Source organism: Rissa tridactyla, unplaced genomic scaffold, assembly GCF_028500815.1.
Source record: "Rissa tridactyla isolate bRisTri1 unplaced genomic scaffold, bRisTri1.patW.cur.20221130 scaffold_33, whole genome shotgun sequence".
Lineage (NCBI taxonomy): Eukaryota > Metazoa > Chordata > Aves > Charadriiformes > Laridae > Rissa > Rissa tridactyla.
Genome location: NW_026529545.1, coordinates 1,256,443 through 1,278,241, shown reverse-complemented (window position 1 = coordinate 1,278,241; position 21,799 = coordinate 1,256,443). Strand labels below are relative to the sequence as shown.

General features: G+C 48.1%; 1 protein-coding gene across 1 annotated transcript; it reads left to right on the top strand.

Moving 5' to 3' along the window:
- Positions 1-3,595: 3,595 nt before the first annotated feature.
- LOC128903420 (tubulin alpha chain-like) lies at positions 3,596-4,423 on the top strand. Its single transcript, XM_054187430.1, has one exon. The coding sequence runs from the start codon at positions 3,596-3,598 to the stop codon at positions 4,028-4,030; it is 435 nt and encodes a 144-aa protein (XP_054043405.1). The 3' UTR covers positions 4,031-4,423.
- The last annotated feature ends 17,376 nt before the right edge of the window (positions 4,424-21,799 follow it).

Here is a 21,799-nt window from a genome sequence, read left to right as displayed (position 1 = left end):
GAGAGTGGGACTCCTGCTGGCGGGGCTGGCAAAGGGGCTGGCGTGGCTGGTTTGGGGGCTGAGAAAGAGAGGGAGTTTTTTGGCTCTGGGCTGAGGAAGAGGGCTCGAGGTGAAATGCGCGCCAGGCCCCTTGGCTCTGCGCAGAGGGTCCGTGCCGGCCCCGCTGCCGAGGGCAGAGGTGGGGTGGGGGTCCCCCGGGTCGTCCCCCTTGGCTGGGTGTGACAACCAGGCTCGTTTCTCTGCTCTTCTTTTCCCAGGGTCACCTTCTGCGGCACGGCAAGAAAATCCTGCACGGCTGATTCCGCTCGCTGCTCAGGTAATGGCACGCCTGGGGCGAGACGCGTTTGCAAGTTCAGGGACACTACAGATGCTCCCCACCAAAGCCACAGAAAACGCAAATTTGCTGCCAGTGCAGAAAAGCTGACGAGGAGTTTTGCGCTCGTTTTTGTGCGGATTTTTAGTGGTTTGAGGGCCGGAGCCCTCCAAGAGAAGCGTTCTAAAGAAAGGTATTTTTATTAATACTAAAGTGAGCAGTGTAGAGTAATGCGAGGAATGAAGTGCGTGCTTTTTATTAGCGTTGACAGCTCCAGATTGGCCACTAACAGCACTTCAGAAGCTCTCGCGTCCAGAGCGCTCTGAAAACCATTGAGTGATTAATCCAGCGCCAAAGGTTGAGAAATCATTTCAGGAGCTCAAGTCTTGGGACGTTTAATAACGTGAGACGGAGCCTTTCGCTTGGCTTCTGGGCCGGGCTGGCGCCCAGGTCAGTGATAATTCGAAGGGGAACGGCTCACTCCAGTGGAAATAGTTGGTGTGAGTGGAAATAATTAGCGTCTCGTCACCAGTGGGAGGGAAAAGGGAGATCAAGAGTCCGCCTAAACGAACCTTGCGCCGTTAAGAGATCGTTCTCTGGTGGGGTCACTGCCAAAATTGTCTTTCGGGGAAGCACCGAGCAACGTGCTGCGGCCGGTTTGAGGATTAAATATCTCCAAAGTTTGGGGTTGATTAAGTGCTTTTTGGTTATTTGTTGGGTATCTTGGGGTTGTTTTTTTCCCTATATACCACCTTTTACCACTAAACGAACTGCAGACATTTCCCAAGTAGGCATGAACGGCGGATCGAGCACTGAGGGTGATGACATTATATTTTTAAAAACAGCAGTTCAACTTCCTCCCATTAATTTTCCACCCCTTTATCTCCACTTTCCCCACTTTTTGGCTTCCCCTCCCCCGCCAAAAAACTGCGGTCAGGTAGTTTTATTCCAAAAAAGGTCACCACCGGGTGTTTTCACGGGGAGCGATGGCACAAAGCAAGGAAGGAGCAGTAGGTAAAGGGAAACGGAATCATTGAGCACTTGTTATTTAACAGGAATTCTCGTTATTTTCTTTAACGGAGAAACAATTCGGATGGGACTTGGGATGTGAAGGACGTGGAGGCCAGAAAATACACCCCGTGCCCTCGATTGTGCCCAGAAACCATCGCCAGAGGACGCAGGAGGTGGAAACCGTCCCTCCAAACCCGGGATGCCTTCAGGGGCACGTCACGGTGGCTCCGCCTGCTGATTCCCATCTCAGTACTGTCCATGACAACGAATTTGCCAGCAGGGAAGGAGGTGGGTGGCGATTTTAGCGATTTTTGAGTGTATTTAGCAAAAATCCCGTGCTGGAATGGCTTCTGTGAGCCACCGGTCACCAGTTTAGCAGCTCAGCGTCACAGCTCCCTTAAATCCCCCCAATTCTACTCAAACAACGTGGCAGGAATGGGCTTGGTGGTAATTAACACCATTGGTAACAGACTTGGTAAAGGTTCCAGGGGCCTGTTGGTGGAATTTATGGGAAATACGTAACCTGTTAATCACTTTGGAGTTGCGGTTTAAGTTCCTCCTAAACCCATGACCTGATTTGATTGTGCGACATTGTTTGGGGTAAAAACTTAGTCTAAGCATTAAAAACGCGCAATTCAAACTACTTGAGGATGGCAAGGAAGGCTAAAGGATGGTCTTGGCAGAATGATTTTTCTCTCGGGTGTTTTTTTTGATACCCCCAATTCTCTTGCCCGATGGGGCCCAGGAGGACTCAGGAGGCAGAACGGTAACGTGGTGGTGCTGGAGAAGTTGTTAGAGGAGAGCGATTAGTGCTTTCCTGGGAAACAGGGGCCGTATTTATTACAGCTCCTCACGTATCCGTGCGTTTATCCTGCTGGAGCTGTTCCCCGTTCGCCTTCCTCACCTCCTCTTCCTCACGCTTTCAGGCGCGTCAACGTCGGCAGCCGATTCCAAGCAGAGCTTCCCGACCTCCAGGACCCGGCCCGTTTGGAAGAGGAGGAAGAGGGAGCGTCGCTGGTCTGGAAACCCTGGGGCGACATGCAAACCAACCGGGAGACGCAGGAGAAAGGTTTTTCTAATGCTTTTTTTCCACTTCCACCCCACCCAGGGATACGACGGGTTGACAATTGCACCTTTTTAGGCTTCTCTCCCTCCTTTTCTTGCCCGCCTTCGTGTTCGAGGGAAGGAGATGGCTGGGTTTTGGTGGGAGGGTGTCTAAAGAATAACAGGAGACGCTCTTGGCAGCATCTTCCATGAAAAACGGGCATTTGGAGCTGTCCCACCTCATCTGCGGCGCCCTCGGGAGAGGGGAGGTTTCTCTCTGAGCTTTTAAAGTAGAGCTGTTTGGGGTATTGGACTTTTTTCTCTGCCTTCTCCTCGTGTCCGGTCTCTGCTGCGCTCGTCCTCTTTTCCCTCCCTCTCCTATCGCCCCTTTTCTCCAGGAAAATTTGACTTTTTCTCAGTTTTCATTGCATTTGTAGTTAGAAACCTGCTCCATTTGGCTTCTCCCAACACCGGGCCGGGGGGCCGGGTCAACGCGGAGCTGGCTCTGCATTGCCTGCACGAGACTCAAGGCGACGTGCTGGTAAGAAGCGGCAATTTCTAATGAAGAACGGACTTTGTTCCTGGTTTGAGCTGGGAGTCGCTCTGAGTTTTCTGTTGCGCGGGCCGGAATCTCTTTGCTGAAGGCACAGGAGGTGCTTGGGTGCTGCCTGTCACCGCGTTAAGGTCTCTTGGGCTTCCAGACCCCTCTCCTGGTGCATCACGAAGAGTTTGGTTTGATTCTGGGACGATTTGGAGAATAGAATTACTCCTGAATGAAGGGATATTAGATAAAACCCGAGGTCTGCCCTCGATAAGCCCCGAGCGGGTCCGCTTTGCTCCCTCTTCTTCGAAGAAGGGACTTAACACCCCTTGGCATCTGCTGCATCGCCACGAGGAGCGAGAATTTCCCTTTTTGCTCCTCCTCCAGAGGAATTTACGTCTTTTTTCCCTATTAAATCTCGCAGGAGGCAGTGGAGATGCTGCATGCTGGGCTGCCTCGGAGACCCGAATCCCATCCCCTGGCTGATTATCATTACACAGGTAAACGAGGAGAACAGCTCCCGCCGTTCCCTTTGCTCTGATTGAACTGAGTGTTAACAGTGTTCTTTTGGGGTGAGGGAAAAGAGCAGTTTTAACCCCTTTCCGGGGCTTTTGGAGGTGGGGGATGCCTATTCTAATAGTTTGCGTGTCGCTGGTTAATTCCTAGGCTCGGATATTTGGACGCTGATGGAGGCGCAGTTGTTTAAAGAGATGTTTTACATCCATAAGGATGTAAAGAGACGTTTTACACCCATAAGAAGAACATCCACCATCAAAAGCAAGCGTAGCATCCAGTTTGTGGACTGGTGCCCCACAGGTTTCAAGGTGGGCATCAACTACCAGCCGCCCATGGTGGTGCCCGGGGGGGACCTGGCCAACGTGCAGCGCGCTGTGTGTGTGCTGAGCAACACCAGGGGCATTGCCGAGGCCTGGGCCCTCCTGGACCAGAAATTTGACGTGATGTGTGCCAAGCGGGTGTTCGTGCACTGGTACGTGGGGGAGGGCATGGAGGAGGGGGAGTTCTCAGAGGCCCGGGAGGACATGGCTGCCCTGGAGAAGGATTATGAGGAGCTGGGGGTGGATTCTGTGGAAGAGGAGGGAGAGGAGGAAGGGGAGGAATAGCACGTCCACAAAACGTCTGCTTCAAACACTTCAGCTTTCTTGTGCGCTGGGGGAGAGACTCCTCGTGGGATTGGGATGGGATGATACCATGATACAGATAAGCTGCCAATTAGCTGCCCGCTCGATACTCGGAGCCAGCGTTTTGTCACATTTTGATGAAATGCTGTCCTTTGTGCGAACTTTGCTCATTATAATGTCATTATAATACCAAAACACACGTCCATCCCGAAGGCTACCCGCCTCCAAGGTGCGACCACTCCTTCTTGAGTCTGCGCCCTAAATTTCTCGTAAACTCTACCTTTAATTGTGAAGCGAGAGAATTTTACACCAACCATAATAAAAGTATGTATGACTAAAGTCACTCAAACTCCACCTCGAAGATAACAAATAGTATAAAAATAGCCCGAGAGAGGGGGGATACCCAGGGAAGACACCATCGCGAAGAATTCCATCGCTGACTTCTGGGATCAGTTGCCGGGCTGAGCCTCTCTGCCCCCCCGTAGGGACGCCTGTGGGTAAGACTTAGATCATACCGAGTGCTTCCTCGGGAAACTTAGAAATCTCTCTAGAGACTCTCTTTCCTACATTTATAGCCAGGCTGTATCGTTTATAACCTTGTCGCGTGTTTTGTATACCCTCATTTGCACGTGCTTTGCAGACAGTGTATTTATCACCGTCAATCCTATATACCTGTTGTTTAAATAAACAGCACTGTTTCAGTAGCTAGTCGTTTCGGTTTCTCACTGAACGCGACCAAAGACTCGAGAGTGGCCGTGCTGGTTCAGGAGCACGATTAGACTGAAGGTGCAGTCCACTATCAGTGTATCCAAACCGTAACAGTTTAATACATATTAAACGCGATTGGACTGATAGTGCTGGATTGGGCATCACTCCGAATTTAAACCCAGCCGCACCTGGTCCCCCCCCTCGGTGAGGAGTGTTAGAACGCAAGGGGGTTTATCTTCTGCCAAAACCGCTTGGCCCCTTTCACGCAACAAGCAAGTAATTAATAGAATGTCTTAAGTTTGTAAGAATCCTACAGGTAAAGACTGTTTAAAGAAGACAAGAGACGGGGGTGACCAGAGACCGCGGCAGTGAGCTGCGACTTCAGAAGGAGAACTGGAACGAGACGATGAAGAATCACCTGAGGCAGAGGAACGGTATGGACTTTTGCAGTTACTAAAGACTAGAGAGCTGAAAAGCTGTAAGGGAACACCCAGACCCTCTTGGAAAGAAATACCAATTATGTAATGTTTGTTTTAACTGTATATAACCGAGATATTCCTTGTCAGCCTTTGCCACTCCCTGAGGAGATGGCCCAACTCTGAGTCGTCAATAACACAAACCTAGAGGTACCCCCCGAGCAGTGAAATTCTTTAACAGATTTTGGCGACCCAGGTGGGACTCTAGGACACGAGAGAGGACGAGCCAGGTATTCCTCTGGACAGACCCGTTTCCAACACTGGAATTGCCGGCAAATCAGGCGAGTTCACCTAAGAGGCTTGGGCACGGGTAATTCCAGACAGAATTAGACTGGGATGCTCTTGTGTTTAATCTTGCAATTTATGATATAGTATAGAAGTAAAGGTGGGGTCAACAGTCAGCGTTGAAAGGGGGACGCCCCTTGCTGAGGTTCTAGAGAACTGGAAAAAGATCTGGGGAGACCCTGTTTGGAATCATTAGGAAGGAGTTGAATAAAAACATTGGAGAGACGTTGCAGAAGAGCGTCGACTTTTTTAATTGCTCACAACTGGAATGGGGAAGAAGGATTTTACTGTTGGCCATGGCTCTGAGATCAGCCCAGCCTGTTCCTGGAAGCTGGGGGCCACCTGAGGGACCTTTTCCATGGCCGCTATGGAAAGGAACCTGATTTTGGGGGCAAGAGTGAACAAGCGGGCACTTGGAGCCATGTGGGGAAGATGTGGGTGTCCCTGGAGGAGGAAGGAGAGGATGAGAGGCCTGGAGGGCACCTACCTGCAGGGGCAGTGGAGACCACGCAAGCTTCCACCCAGGGCCAGAAGGGACCAGGGAAGGAGACGGAGCAAGGCTGAGCGCCTGGTTGAACCTCATGAGGTTGGCACGGAGCCACTTCTCCAGCCTGCCCAGGTCCCTCGGGATGGTGTCCCCTCCCTCCGGCGTGTCACGCCTCCACTCATCCCGGTGTCATAAGAAGGTCCTTATTCCAACAGCTGACTGTTTTCCGTTATTCTCCTGCCCAGCACCACCGTTAGAAGACTGGCTTCATCTTCCTGAAAACCTCCCCGTAGGGACCAGCAGGTCACTATGAGGTTCCCAAGGCCACCTTTTCTGCAGCTTGAACAAGGCCCTTTCACTCAAGTTCTCCTCCCAGGCAAGTGCCCCAGCCCCTGAGCATCCAAAGGACTCTCCACTGAACTCGCTCCCACTTACACCCATCTTCCTTGCTCTGGGGACTTCTCTCTGCTCTGGCCAGTAGCCCAGCAGCCACCCAGCTGCTCCCTCCCTCCTTCCCTTCCCCAGTGGAGGCCCAACAATTAACACAGTAGCATACAGGTGCTCTAACGAGTGGTGAGCCAGGGGAGACAATTGTGCGCCTCACTCTTTTGGCAAGGCTCCTCTTCCTATGCTCCAGGACGCTGCTGGCCGACTTTGCTACCGCTTTGCATGGTGGGACCATGGTTGGCCGCCTGTCCCCCAGCACCACCAGGGCCTTCTCTGCAGAGCTACTCCCCAGCCAGGAAGTCCACAGGCCCTGCGACTGCAGGCTGCCAGGCTAGGCCAGGTGCAGCATCTGGCCTTTGTCCTTCTTTGTACCTCATGAAGCTCCTGACAGGACAGTCACCCCACCTGTCAGGTTTCCCCTCAATGGCATCCCTAAGACATAGGAACGGTCCTCCCCATTTAGTGCCATTGACAAACGCCGGGAGAGTTGCCTCCTCCGGGTCATGGATGCAGGTGTTCAACCGCACGCACAGAGCCCAGCAGAGTCCCCTCTGCAGCCCCACAACGCCCCAGTATGTCCCAGTGGCCTCAAGGTAGGGGACGAGCCCTTCACCACTGCTCCCTCAGCCTGATCATGCAACTGCTGTTTTACCCACCTGTTTCTCTGCCCATCCAGGCTGTGATACCCTAACTTGGGTAAAAGAATATTGAGGGACATCATGCAAAGCGTTTTGCTGGAGCTGAACCACACTGTCACAGAATGGTAGGGGTTGGAAGGGGCCGCTAGAGATCATCTCTAGTCCAACCTCCCCGACAGAGGAAATTCACCTGCAGGAGGTTGCACAGGATCGTGTCCAGGCAGGTTTGGAAGATCTCCAGAGAAGGAGACTCCACCACCTCTCTGGGCAGCCTGTTCCAGCGCTGGCACCATCAAGGTAAAGAAGTTTTTCCTTATGTTCAGATGGAACTTCCCATGGTCCAGTTTGTTCCCATTGCCCCTTGTCCTGTCCCCGGGCACCACTGACAAGAGCCTGGCCCCATCCTCCTGACACCCACCCTTTAACTATTTATAAGTGTTGATAAGGTCCCCCCTCAGTCGTCTTTTTTCCAGGCTGAAGAGACCCAAATCCTTCAGCCTTTCTTCATAAGAGAGGTCTTCCAGCCCCCTCAGCATCTTGGTAGCCCTTTGCTGTCCCCTCTCCAGCAGTTCCCTGTCCTTCTTGAACCCAGAACTGGACAAGGTACTCCAGATGCGGCCTCCCCAGGGCAGAGTAGAGGGGGAGGATGACCTCCCTCCACCTGCTGGCCACACTCTTCTTGATGCACCCCAGGATGCCATTGGCCTTCTTGGCCACAGGGTCCCATTCCTGGCTCATGGTCATCCTGTTGTCGCCCAGGACTCCCAGGTCTCTTTCCACAGAGCTGCTCTCCAGCAGGTCAGCCCCCAACCTGTCCTGGTGCATGGGGTTAGTCCTCCCCAGGTGCAGCACCCTGCACTTGCCCTGGTTGAATTTCATAAAGTTTCTCTCTGCCCAACTCTCCAGCCTGCCCAGGTCTCTCTGGATGGTGGCACAGCCTTCTGGTGTGTCAGCCACCCCCCCCAGCTATGTGTCATCAGCAAACTTGCTGAGGGTGCACTCTGTCCCCTCATCCAGGTCGCTGATGAAGATATTGAAGAGGACTGGACCCAGCACTGACCCCTGGGGAACACCACTCCTCACGGACCTCCAACTAGACCCTGTGCCCCTAATCACGACCTCTGAGCTCTGTCTTTCAACCAGTTATCTATCCATCTTACTGTCCACTCATCAAGCCCGCTCTTCCTAAGCTTCCCTACGAGGATGCTGTGGGAGACGGTGTCGAAAGCCTCGCTGAAGTCAAGGTAGACACCATCCACTGCCCTCCCCTCATCTGTCCATCCAGTCACGCCATCACAGAAGGCTATTGGGTTAGTCACACAGGATTTCCCCTTGGTGAATCCGTGTTGACTACTGCCCATAGCATTCTTTTCCTCCACATGCCTTGAGATGACGCCCACAACGAGCTGTTCCATCATCTTTCCAGGGATGGAGGTGAGGCTGACCGGCCTGTAGTTCCCCGGCTCCTCCTTCTTGCCCTTTTTGAAGACCGGAGGGACGTTGGCTTTCCTCCAGTCCTCAGGCACCTCGCCTGTTCTCCAGGACCTTTCAAAGATGATGGAAAGGGGCCCATCAACAACTTCCGCCAGCTCCCTCAGCACTCTTGGGTGCATCCCATCAGCTCCCATGCACTTGTGGATATCCAGCTTACTTCACTGATCTCTGACTTAATTCTCCTCAACCAAGGGGAAGTCCTCCTTCGTCTAGACTTTCCCTGTCACTTCCAAAGTCTGGGGCTCCAACTTTTCCTGTTGGCCTTGACCTCCCTTGCCAGGTTTAGTTCCAAGGAGGCCTCGGCTTCCCTCATCAGTCCCAGCTGTTAAGAGCGGCTAGATGTTTGGGGCCATATGCTACCTCCGACAAGACGAAAACAAGGCCACTTGGCACATGGAAAACGTGCACCTCCTGCCAACGCCTCCCCACATTGCATCAGTTCCAAAGATTTAACGTCCTGCCAATCTTTTCAAAACTAAACCCGTGGATATGTTATTTTTCATACGCGTTAGCTACCAGCAAGCTTTTCCTGGCAGCTTTTTCCTGTCACTGACCTTTGCTAATGTTCAGCTATCACTGGAAATCTCCTCACATTGGACAGTTTACCGAAAACGTTTTATTCTCATCAAAAAGTGACATAAGAGGGCTGTAATGTCTCTGCAAATCATTCCGCTGGTATTTTATAACTGATACCAGCTGCTTCTGCCAGGCAACTAAACAAACCTTCAACTAGGAAAATTTTCACAGTATAGAAAACTCCACCTAAACTATTTAACGGTGGCTAAAAATAAGATGCCCCAGTAAACCTTTTGTGTTACATGGTCACAACTAACAACTCCGTACAAAATACTCACTCTTACAAAGCTCTGATGTAAAAATCAAGCAGCAAAATTGGAACTGCAGCACAGGATCTTTCGTGTCATTATCTGCAATGCCCAAATTTGTTTACATTTTAGGAAAAATTAGTACAGATCCCTTGGGAATTCAGTCTTTTTTAAATTATCTGTCATTCTGTGTAGTGACGGATTTCACTTTTTGGTCCTCTTTCTTTCTCTTTGCTCTTCTTCATTGTTTTCTTCTTGTGCTTGTGTTTTTGCCTCTTTCCCAATTCCATGTTGTTTCCAATGTGTTTCTTATGCTTCTTGTGCTGCTGCTTGTCTTTTTTCTTTTTCTTTTTCTTGCTGCCGTGACTCGCTGCTGAGCTGGCACTGCCCCTGTGCCTTCGAGTCCGACTCTCAGAAGGGCTTTGACCGCGGCTGCGGCTAACACGGGGACTGCTTAGACTGTGACTTCCCCTTGCTTCAGGCTTCAGCTTCACGACGTCTTCAGCTGGGGCTGGGATATCATTACTGTGCTCCTCCATTGCCTCAACGACGCCTCCTTTTGTATCTGGCTCTTCTTCGGTCTTTCTAACGGCACTTCCTCCAGTAGAACTACTGCTGAGAGGAAAAAAGCGTACCTCAATAATGGCTGGGATACACGATCTTTTGTAACATTTTATAGAAGAGCTTTTCTTTCAATTCTCTGTCTGCAGCACTTCTTCAAAGGATGTTCAATTAGGGGAACAGGCAAGAGACAGAACGAGTCCACTAGCTAACATGAGGAGCAATCAATTAATTTAGTGTCTTCCTACTCCACATTTCATTAACAAAGACACAGGATTATCGGATTGGGGTCTGTCTGAGCTGCTAATTCCTTCACATCCCACTTCTACCAATGGTAGATGAATTAGATACACGTTCCCGTTTCAACGTGGAAGCAAGCAATTACGGAGAGGTACACACAACCCAAATTTTATCCTCAAGTCCCATGTTCTTCTTTAGAAAAAATTACGTTTTGGAAACTTTTTAGACTATCAAGACACTGTCTTAAGCCTACAGCGATGTCTTCAATGTTTTGAGTTTGCTTTGTTGTGCTTCTTTAGGTGCTGGACTGTAAGGAACAGCAGCCCCACACCAGATCACTTTCCTGTTTTTCACATGTCGCACAATGGAATATAGAAGACTCATCTCCAAGGTCAGAGCCGAAGGAGTCGGCACTGAGCTGGAAGCAGTGCAGCTGTGTCGCCGTGGCACTGTGCTCAAAGCTAAAATCAGTGCAGTGTGTTGGCGACCAAGCTGCTATTTCTGCAAGGATCGATTTCATGTCACACTGACAAAGGCAGATCATTACAGCACCCTGCAATTGTTAATGTCAAAGTATTGCACGGTATAGACGTGTCTGTTATCCTTGCCTTTAGCAGTCAGCTGGATGGGAAGGAAGACATGGGGAGGACTCCTCAGAGTCACCATGTAATGAATAAGAAGAGGGGGAAAAAGTCCCAGAGGAAAGGTCAAACACGTCAGCAATGAATTAACCTCATGAGCTTTCTGCGCAGTACAGACTGTTTGTTTTCTTTAACAAAATTTGATTCTGACCCAAGGACCGTTTAACAGGAAAAGTCACGGATTATTCACTCATGTAGCATGGATTTAGCTGTTCCTTTCATTAGTCACCATAAATAATTTGACATTTTTGGGGTGCGGGGAGGAGGAAAGAAAGAATAGGAAAAGAAATGATGAGGTACCTGGTGTAATTTACAAGAGCTGAACTAGATCCATCAGCTGCTGTTACTTTTCTTCTCACTTCTCCCTTTGCTTTCTTTTGTTTAACTTTGCTGCTGCTCGGCTCAGGTTTCTCAGCAGGCACAAATCTATGGGGCCGGATGGGATCCACCCAAGGGTATTGAAAGAGCTGGCAGAGGTGCTCGCCAGGCCACTTGGTATCATTTATGAGCTGTCCTGGACAACCGGGGAGGTCCCAGCTGACTGGAGGTTAGCAAATGTGACACCCATCCACAAGAAGGGCCGGAAGGAGGATCCGGGGAACTACAGGCCAGTCAGCCTGACCGCGGTGCCTGGGAAGGGCATGGAACAGATCATCCTCGGTGCCATTGCACGGCACATGCAGGAGAAGAGGGTGATCAGGCCCAGTCAGCATGGGTTTGTGAAGGGCAGGTCATGCCTGTCAAACCTGATCTCCTTCTATGATAAGGTGACCCACTTAGTGGATGAGGGAAAGGCTGTGGATGTTGTCTACCTGGATTTTTGCAAAGCTTTTGACACCGTTTCCCACAGCATTCTCCTGGAGAAACTGTCTGCTCACGGCCTGGACAGGTGTACTCTTCGCTGGGTAAAAAACTGGGTGGACAGCCGTGCCCAGAGAGTGGTGGTAAATGGAGTTAAATGCAGTTGGTGTCCGGTCACAAGTGGTGTCCCCCAGGGCTCGGTGCTGGGGCCGGTTCTCTTTAATATCTTTATCAATGATCTGGATGAAGGGATCGAATGCACCCTCAGTAAGTTCGCAGATGACACTAAACTAGGCGGGCGTGTTGATCTGCTTGAGGGTGGGTTGGCTCTGCAGAGGGATCTGGACAGGCTGGACCGATGGGCTGAGGCCAGTGGTATGAGGTTCAACAAGGCCAAATGCCGGGTCCTGCACTTGGGTCACACCAACCCCATGCAGCGCTACAGGGTTGGGGCGGAGTGGCTTGAAAGCAGCCCGACAGAAAAGGACTTGGGAGTGTTGGTGGACAGCCGGCTGAATATGAGCCAGCAGTGTGCCCAGGTGGCCAAGAAGGCCAACAGCATCCTGGCCTGTATCAGGAATAGTGTGGTGAGCCGGACTAGGGAAGTGATCATCCCCCTGTACTCGGCACTGGTGAGGCCCCACCTGGAGTACTGCCTTCAGTTTTGGGCCCCTCACTACAAGAGGGACATTGAGGTGTTGGAGCGTGTCCAGAGAAGGGCTACAAAGCTGGTGAGGGGTCTGGAGGACAAACCTTATGAAGAACAACTGAGGGAGCTGGGGTTGTTTAGCCTGGAGAAGAGGAGGCTGAGGGGAGACCTTATCACCCTCTACAACTCCCTGAAAGGAGGTTGTAGAGAGATGGGGGCTGACCTCTTCTCCCTGGTGACAAGTGATAGGACGAGAGGAAACGGGTTCAAGTTACGTCAGGGGAGGTTTAGATTAGATATTAGGAAACATTTTTTCACTGAAAGGGTTATTAAACATTGGAACAGGCTGCCCAGGGAGGTGGTGGATTCACCATCCCTGGAGGTGTTTAAAAAAAGGGTAGATAGGGCACTTAGGGACATGGTTTAGAAGTGGCTTTTGTCAGGGTAGGCTAAAGGTTGGACTCGATGATCTTAAAGGTCCCTTCCAACCTCAACAATTCTATGATTCTATGATTCTATGATCAAGAAAACACGATTTAGCCTGACGCCAGGAAAGCTTAATTTTAAAATGCCAATTTAGTTGATTTAACCTCACTGCTTATTTGGCAAGGATGCAAAATGCTCGTACTGCAATCTTACATACAGGACCTCGAGACGGACGTCCTAGCAAAATTTTGCACAGGCCTCTAGCTCTGACCAAGGGTAGTGACCACATTTCAAGAAAAATCATACCTAAAAGCTTCTAAACTCAGCCTCTAGTAGTACGACCCAATGCCATTCCTCCAGGAAAGAGACTGACTGCATTGCTACTAAAGAGCTATTCAGACACCTGCCCAAGTCATCTTTCGGGACAGAAAACATCAGCTACCCTGAGGCTTTTCTTCACAAGCTTTTCTTTTCTTATTTTTTAAAGAAGCGTTTCACATTATCCCGCATATGTTCATCAGCATCATTCCTCCTCTCAAAGTCCCTCACAAATTTTAGATTTCCTTACGCACAAGCCTGATCTTTTAATTCCTAAGGAAAATTTAACAGTGTCAACAAAATACTAGCGAAAGCCACCAGTTTGCGATCCAGGTTACAAACTCTCCGTGTATCCACATGAGACAGACAAAAGAGGAAACGAAGACAATTTCCCTCATGTATCTCCTCCAAAGTGCTTTGAGGTAATGGTTGCAATCAGACCAGGGAGACGCAGAAAATCCAGCAACTGCTCCTATTCGGTCTCGAGCCCTCTCAGGTTGTCAGGAGGTGAGGGGCGTCACTGCAGCTAAACTCTCCTAAAAGGGACCCTTGTTCCTGAACAACAACTGCCAAATTATACCTGTCAGCCAACTGCAACCTCTGCCATGTATCTGAGCTAGTAAGCTACATATGAAACTCCTGTCACTGCTAACGCCTCGAACCATCCAGTCCATCGAATGACCGAGGGGTGGAGCGGAACTCCTCCTGATTCTTCTAGACAATCTGCTTCTCCATTATGGACATGTCGAGCACTTACCTGGAAAATGAACGCCTGCGCTCCTTTTGCACCTTTTGTATTCCATCAACTCCTTAGCAAAAGCATTCGTTTGACCTTTATTACAATTAGAGTTTGACCTTTAGGACAAAACGACACCAAGAAACAAACCGTGCCCAACGTGAGAAAACGTATACTGCATGCAAGCGCAAAAGGTGCATGTCCTATTTAAGCAAAACCAGTTTAGAATTCCTGTAAGTTGAAGGGACAGTTTTAGAATTACGTTTGTCTTCTTTTAGTTTTGCACGTTTGCCATCTGCAAGAAAAAAGCCTGTTGAAAAAAATACTATGTCATTTTTGCTTATGTCAGATGCACTTCAGCGTAACTGCAGTCCAGTACGCTCTCAAAATACAAAAATGAAAAAGAACAAACACAACTTCCTTGAGCCAAGTACTTACTCCTCTTCCAGTCGCTGGTGTTCTCTGTAAAATTCCTCCCTAGATAAAGGAGGAGCTTGTGTCACTGGGATGGGATCGGAATGCGCCGTTGGTACTGCTGTTGGTACCCAGGCTGATGACGTGTTTGCAGGAGCTGGGGGATATCCTGGAGGGGAGTCAGTGTAGCTGGCAGATGGCGGCTGACCAGGTGGAAACTGGGGAGGAAACTGTGGTCGTAGTGCCCCCGGTAGAAGAGGAAGTGCTTGGGGTGGTGGAGGGTCCAAGGAAGGCGGAGGCGCTGGCACGAAGACGGCTGTTGATGCTGGTAGCGTTGGGGCTTGGGTCCTCTGGGTACGTTCACCACGCAGGCGTCCTCGACTGGAACTTCTAAAGAAACCCAAATACACGTGTCACCGTTTGTTACACTCTGCTCTGATTTCAGAGAGGAAAGTGAACGAAGCCGGAGCGTGGTGGCGAGCACTGCGTGTTCTCAGCCTAAGCATTTTTCTCCCTGCTTCCATTTGAGACTACGCTCATTTCTTGTTCCTCACACTTGCCTCCCACATCCTCACCCCCAGCAGTTCCCTCAGTCTTCTCTCCCTATACAGAATTACAGAATCACAGAACCTTAGCGGTTGGAAGGGACCTCTGAGATCATCGAGTGCAACCACAGAAAAAAAAAAAAAAAAAAAAAAAGCACCCACCTACTAAACTCCACACCCACAACCCCACACACAGCACCCCACCACAAACAATAATCTTGGGCACTAGAGCATGCCCTGAAGAGCCATGTCTACACGTTTCCTAAATACCTCCAGGGATGGTGACTCCACCACCTCCCTGGGCAGGTTGTTCCAGTGCCTGACCACTCTTTCAGTAAAGTCATTCTTCCTAATATCTAATCTAAATCTCCCTTGCCGCAGCTTCATACCATTTCCTCTGGTCCTGTCGTTATTCCCTTGGGAGAAGAGGCCAACCCCTGCCTCTCTACAGTTTCCTTTCAGGTAGTTGTAGAAGGCAATGAGGTCTCCCCTCAGCCTCCTCTTCTCCAAACTAAATATGCCCAGCTCCCTCAGCCTCTCCTCGTAGGACTTGCTCTCCAGACCCCTCACCAGCTTGGTGGCTCTCCTCTGGACACGCTCCAGCACTTCAATGTCTTCCCTGTAGTGAGGGGCCCAAAACTGAACACAGTACTCGAGGTGAGGCCTCACCAGTGCCGAGTACAGAGGCACGATGACTTCCCTACTCCTGCTGGCCACGCTATTCCTGATACAAGCCAGGATGCCATTGGCCTTCTTGGCCACCTGGGCACAGTGCTGGCTCATGTTAAGCTGGCTGTCCACTAACACTCCCAGGTCCTTTTCTGCCGGGCAGCTTTCGAGCTGTGGATGGAGGCTGCCCGTGCTTAGGAGAGACTCCCACGTGCCAAGTGCCCACCGCTCCTCTACCAATCCTTGATACACTTCATACTTCACACTTCTGACCTTCAAAGTACTGCACAAATAATAACTAATCTTCTCTCAAACGACTTTGGACTTCTTCCACGTACACTTCCTATGTTGTGGACTCTTGATGATGTATTTGGCCTGTTCTCACCCACAAATTGTTATTTTCTTGCTTACTGAATTTGAGATTTTTAGATAATCTGTGGCATGGACCCTGGCTTTTGTTTTCATTTTTCCTCAAGATTTTATAAACACAATGCACCCTTAAAATCTGTCTAGAACAAATATATACCAAAAGGGAGGACTCACTTGACGCGGCAGTAATAGATCAAACAGACTCTTCTCTCTCTCTCCAACTGAGAGAAAGCAGCTTGGCTATTTGAGATGACTAAATGGAAGGAATTCAAAATTGTCATCATATAAGAACGTTGACTTTTCCAATAATTTGCTCAATCAGTATCAACTAGGTTGTTAAAAAAAGAATGCTGGAGGCCGAATTCTATGGGGAAATCAATTTCTTCAGCCCGATTCAGCCAGTAATCAAGAGGGCATCTTTCCACCTGATTCTTTAATTGTATTTCATTTTTAGATGTACTTACTTACAGTTTCCTCAAAAAGTGTTAATTTTTCAGAGTCCTCTTTTCAATCGTGTACTGGAGTTTTACTTTAAATCATCTTAGTGCCATCACATATGCCCTTCGTCAAAGACAATTAAAATCAAGCCATTTCAAAACTAATTAGAATCACAGAATCATAGAATGTGTTGGGTTGGAAGGGACCTCTAAAGGCCATCTAGTGCAACTCCCCTGCAGTCAGCAGGGACATCTTCAACTGGATCACGTTGCTCAGAGCCTCATCCAGCCTGGCCTTGAATGTCTCCAGGGATGGGGCCTCCACCACCTCTCTGGGCAACCTGGGCCAGTGTCTCACCACCCTCACTGTAAAGAACTTCTTCCCCATGTCTAATCTAAACCCGCTCTGCTCTAGTTTAAACCATTGCCCCTCATCGCTACATGCCCTTGCAAACAGCCCCTCCCCAGCTTCCCTGTAGGCCCCCTGCAGGTACTGGAAGGCCACAATAAGGTCTCCCAATTACCACTTGTATTCTCCACAGCTATCTGGGCACACTTACCTCATTATAAATCAGCTGTTATCTAAGTTACGTGCTACGGCCTCATTTAACAGGTTTTGAGCAGTAATATACTGAATTTCTGCAGAACACTTACAGGTCCCAGCCTGGTCTGCCACCCGCTGAGCGAGGTGTACTGGCTCTCGTTGGATGACCTTTCAGAGTGGGGAGAGGAAACAGAAAAAAATCCCGTTCAGTTTATCTGATGATAATTTCCGAAAAGAAATTCTAAAGTTTTAGTTACTTACCAGTCGTGGGCATTGATTGCCCTTGGGGGCCCAGAAGACTTGGTAATGCTGGTTGTCTTAGTACAGGAATCTGACAGCCCTTGTGAATAAACGCAAACAGTTGGAAAATGAGCTCTACTAAAATACAGGACTCACTGCATATGTTGAAATAAAATTTACATTCTCTTCCAACAAACTGCTGACTGACAGAGAGGAAGATCTAGAAAGCTCAGCAGCAGTCACCAGAGCACCAGGAGGTGTAACAGTATCAGCATCGCTACAAAAAACATGAATTTTTGTTATTCAAACAGTGTTTTGATGTGCTACTGAAAATATAAAGTCCAAGGTGAGAAAAGGCTGACTACTGTAAATGGAAACAAATAAAGAAAAAGTAATCTTCACCAGATCTACCAATCGGAAGTTGGGCGATTCCACATGAAGCCCTGAAGAGAAGTCTACGTGGAATACCGGCATTCAAAGAGACAGCTCACTGGAAACAGAATTTGTTAAGCTGGCTGCACACGGGAGGATTAGAGTACGTATAACCCACGTGCTGAACCTCAGTTTTGGATGATGCAAGAACGGAAATTCTATTAGGAATCGGCTGTGTTCTAGTTCGGAGGCTGCCTGAGAGGTTCTTTTGAATTGTGAGCCCCTGTATTCAACGGTACGGCGGAGCCTGACAGCCTTCTGGACAGAGTGGCTGTTTGCATTCAAGGCATCGAGCTGAAAGAAGATAAACCCTAAACTAGAGTTCAGATTTTTCACGTGTTTTCATATTAATTCACTGGGTTGCAAAGTTAGACTGTCATGTTTGTAAATACTTCAAATGTAGTGTTTCAATGTTTGTTATCCAATCTGCATGCATCACTGACTACCCTGTGACTACTGAGGATGGCTCTGACTTATCGTCCCATTGATGGCAGAAATACTGTAGGAAAAAGTAACATGAAAACACCTGATCAATGTTACCTCCAGCTGGTTTTACACTTTTCATGGGAACATGAGATCCTCAGTACTACACAGAAATGAATGCACTCAAGAAGGTCTGACATAACCGAATGGTTACTTTAGGAATTCCTAGCCACTTCAAATCAGAGGGCTCCTGGGGAAGAAAGGTTCCTCTCTCGGGGTAAACCTGGACTGAACGACTGATAGGGGAACCAAACAACAAATACTTCTGAGAAGCTTCTTGCATGAGGTGTACTTCCAACTTATCAAAGTGTCCTCACTCAAAGTAAAATAAAATAGCTGGAACTGTCACTGATGTCACTAATGAATGTCACTAAACGTCACTCGCTAGCAGAGGAGTGCAAGAAGAAGAATCTAACTTCAGCATTTCATATTCATGTTGCTCTATAGCTTTACTTACCGAGAAGGTCTATCTGGCTTTTCAGCACGGAGAGGTAGGGGCACTGCTGGAGGGAGATCAGGGACAATGACAGAAGAGGGACTTACTGGCAGCCAGGCTGCCACAGGTGACGGACCAGGGGCCAACGATGCCAAAGCAGAAGGAGAAGCCAGAGAAGCTAACGAAATCATTAGTGGCGCCTGCTGTCTGGACATTTTTGGCCAGAGCAGAGGCTGCAGGTTGCGGGTTATTGCTTGTCTCACGAGTGGTGGTGAAGGTGGTGGCGGTGGCGACTGCCGCTGCTGTTGCTGCTGAATCCGCTTTCTGTAGCCAGTTCCACTTTTGAAGTTGTTCACAGCCTAGAGGCAGAAAAACATTTACAAAAACGTACTACGAAACGTCAGTAGATAGGCGAACAAAAACCTCCACAGAGTAAATTTACTGGTGTATTCCTGGAAATGCCACCAACCCTGAAATAAATCAACGTGCGGATACACAAACACAGGACGTTAAACAGTGTCAGTAACAATTGGCACCTCAGAGTATCTGCACTTAAAGTAATTCTGTGTTAACATCAAATTGGAAAGGGAGGCAATCACGTTAAACAAAAGTGTGACCCGAATTTGCCAGACTGTCTCTAAAGGTGTAAGCTTCTGTAATAACAGACAAAGCATTTGAAAAGTAAATTTAGCCTCATTCAATTTAGCCTTTCTTAAGGAGATGTAAAGTACTATTTTCTTCCCTTTCAGCTTTTTACAAATAGACTTTTCATGCAAACAGTTTACATCAAAGTCATCACGTTACCTGGCGTAGGCACTTGTTGGCAACTAAAGCATCAGGAGAAACATCTGCCTGATGACATGCTGGGCACGTATGTTCCTCCGATTGCAGTAATGCTGTTCTAATACCTGCGAATCATTAGAATCACCAAAATAGTTTTTAGCCAAACGAAGGAAATGTTGAGGGTTCTAATCATTTATAAAAAGACATATATGCTTAATCTGCTCTTGCCCTGAGAGCATCAAGCTATAAACGTTCAAGAGTGTAAAAAATTCCTAGTATGCAGTAAATAGCTACGCAGTTTTGGTATTTCACTATTGAACATTTGAAGATGTAGGGCAGGCTGCGTCTTGATGGTTCAACTCCTCTTTTTTTCCAGGCTCTACGGTGACAAGTCACCAACCTCAAGGTTCTTGAAAAAAACTCATCTCAAAAAAACAATAGTAGGGTTGAGTTCTGCCGGCTTTAACCAGCTCTCCTGTGGAGAAGAATGTGGATTAAATGCCTAACTATCCGCTTGTTGCAGACCACAGCAAGTCACCAGAGTTGGCCACATAATTTTGTGTGAGAGAAAGACACTAAAGGCATTCACTATCTAATCCTGGAATCACCTGCACAATTACGCACTCTTCTCATAATCATTCCTCCGCGTGTAAAGAGGATTTAACTACACGCATAAAAAGCAAAAAAAGCTTTCTGCCTTATTTTTCTTTCCTTTATGTGAGAAAATTCTTTTCCTACTCAGGGGATACTTAAGTAGTAAATAGAAGTGGTAACACAATCATTCAGTTCTCTCCTATTTCTGCTTTCAGAAGATCAGGTTTTGAATCAACAATCAGGGGAGTAACACTTACATTCGCCACAAAAACTGTTTCCGCAGCAGGCAATAACAACTGCATCGGTCATTGTATCTCTACAAATGGGACACAGCAACTCATCTGGAATCAGATCATCAGAGGATGAGGGTAAAAAGGGCGGCTTTTCCTTCTTTCCTCTAGCAGAAGCTTCCCTGGAGGGTGGGGTGTGGAAGGAAAAAGAAAAAAGTTAAAGATGTGGATATGAAAACTGTTCCAAGCTTTTAATTTTATCAAAGGAAGATAACAGATGGAATTATTCTCACTCCGCGTTAGCCTTCTAAAATGCAGGCATTTAGTTTCAACTGCCAGAGAAGGGAGGGGGGAACAATTTTCCTTCTGCAGAACTCTACCATACATTGGATCAACTAAGAAATTAGCTCAGACTTAGAAAAATCATTTTTTGACGGCTAGAAATCAGGGGAAATGAATCCCAGCCCTCCTTTGCCAGAGGGTAAATATAAATTGCAGGCTCAGGATAGAGTTGGCCTTCGAGTAATTGCATTTTATAAGTGAACGAAGTCTATGTTACAGCTCCTACCAAAGGAGATCCGTGACAGAAAAACAGAAGTGCTACCGATTCCTTTTTAAGAGAACCACTCTTGTCAGCACACAGTAGCATTTTTAGTTTGGAGCAACAGGAAAACTTCAGTCTGTTTCACACGTGAGATTTGATAAAAGGCAGAGGGGAAGGAAACCTCAGCCCAATAGTCCAATTTGATAAATTTTGCAAGAAGCCTTTGAAACATAAACCAGATGCAAAACGAGCTTTCTGATAGAATGACTCCAAGTGTAAACACTACGGAAATGTTTTGCAGAAATAGATTCTCAGCCTACCACACGTTTAACCAACTTCCAGGGGCACGAACGGTAGGACCACCCTGTTTTCATATTAGAAAGTATGGCAGATTTTAAGGTTAAGATATGGTGACAATGCTTCCTCCCCTGCAATTACAGATGCCGGCCAACTCGGCTGCATTGCCACTCAGACATTCACTCGTGGTTTCTCTCCTTCAGTTTCTGGTCAGTCCAATTAATTCCATACTTACGCATTAATAGTTGGTATGGCGTATTTTCCAGTGTTTGTCAGCATAGCACCCTTTGTTTTGGGATCTTTCACCTCCATTGTGAAACTCCTTGGAATTCCTGTGCTCTTTTTAATTCTGGGAACAGGCTCCAAACTTTTGTCCTGCTAAGAAAAGAAATGCAGGCACGTCTCATCTCAAGACCCACACTTAAAGTGATCTGTCAGTGATTCTGTTAAGCGGCAAAAGCCTTTCATCCTCTCCTTTTACCCAGCAGAAGGGTTGCTTGACTCAAATACTTATGTTCCTAAATGAAGATAGCCAGGATGTTCCAAAGGCTTGAGCAGTGGTTTGAACTCATCTGACATCCTTTGCCTTAACTTCAGGTTCCTTAAGGGTGAAATATCCCTTAGCTCACCATCCAGTCCGAGAAGAGACACAAATCCGCTCCTCCTCCAAAGCACAGTTCAGAGGGAGATCTCAATTCAGGGCTCTGAGCCAGTCACTGGGGAAACTTAGATTCACCATCTCTGTAGGAAGGCCGAGTTCATACCTCACGCACATACGTTCAGTGACTAACGTTAAATGGCTTGAATACGCAACCAGAGGCTTGTGTAATTAAAACATGCAAATATTCAACAGATGACGTCAGGGAATTATTTGACAGGCACATTAGAAACACAGTTAAGCTCACACAGATTGTCATATCGACCTTATGCAGAATCAGTTTTTCAAATTATTGAAGCCATCTGATTAGTAGAGACGTATTAGTTCAAATGTTCAAATTACACG

What these genes read in the sequence shown, in the direction of transcription:
- LOC128903420 (XM_054187430.1), top strand. Translation starts at nt 3,596, where the DNA reads ATGGAGGCGCAGTTGTTTAAAGAGATGTTTTACATCCATAAGGATGTA.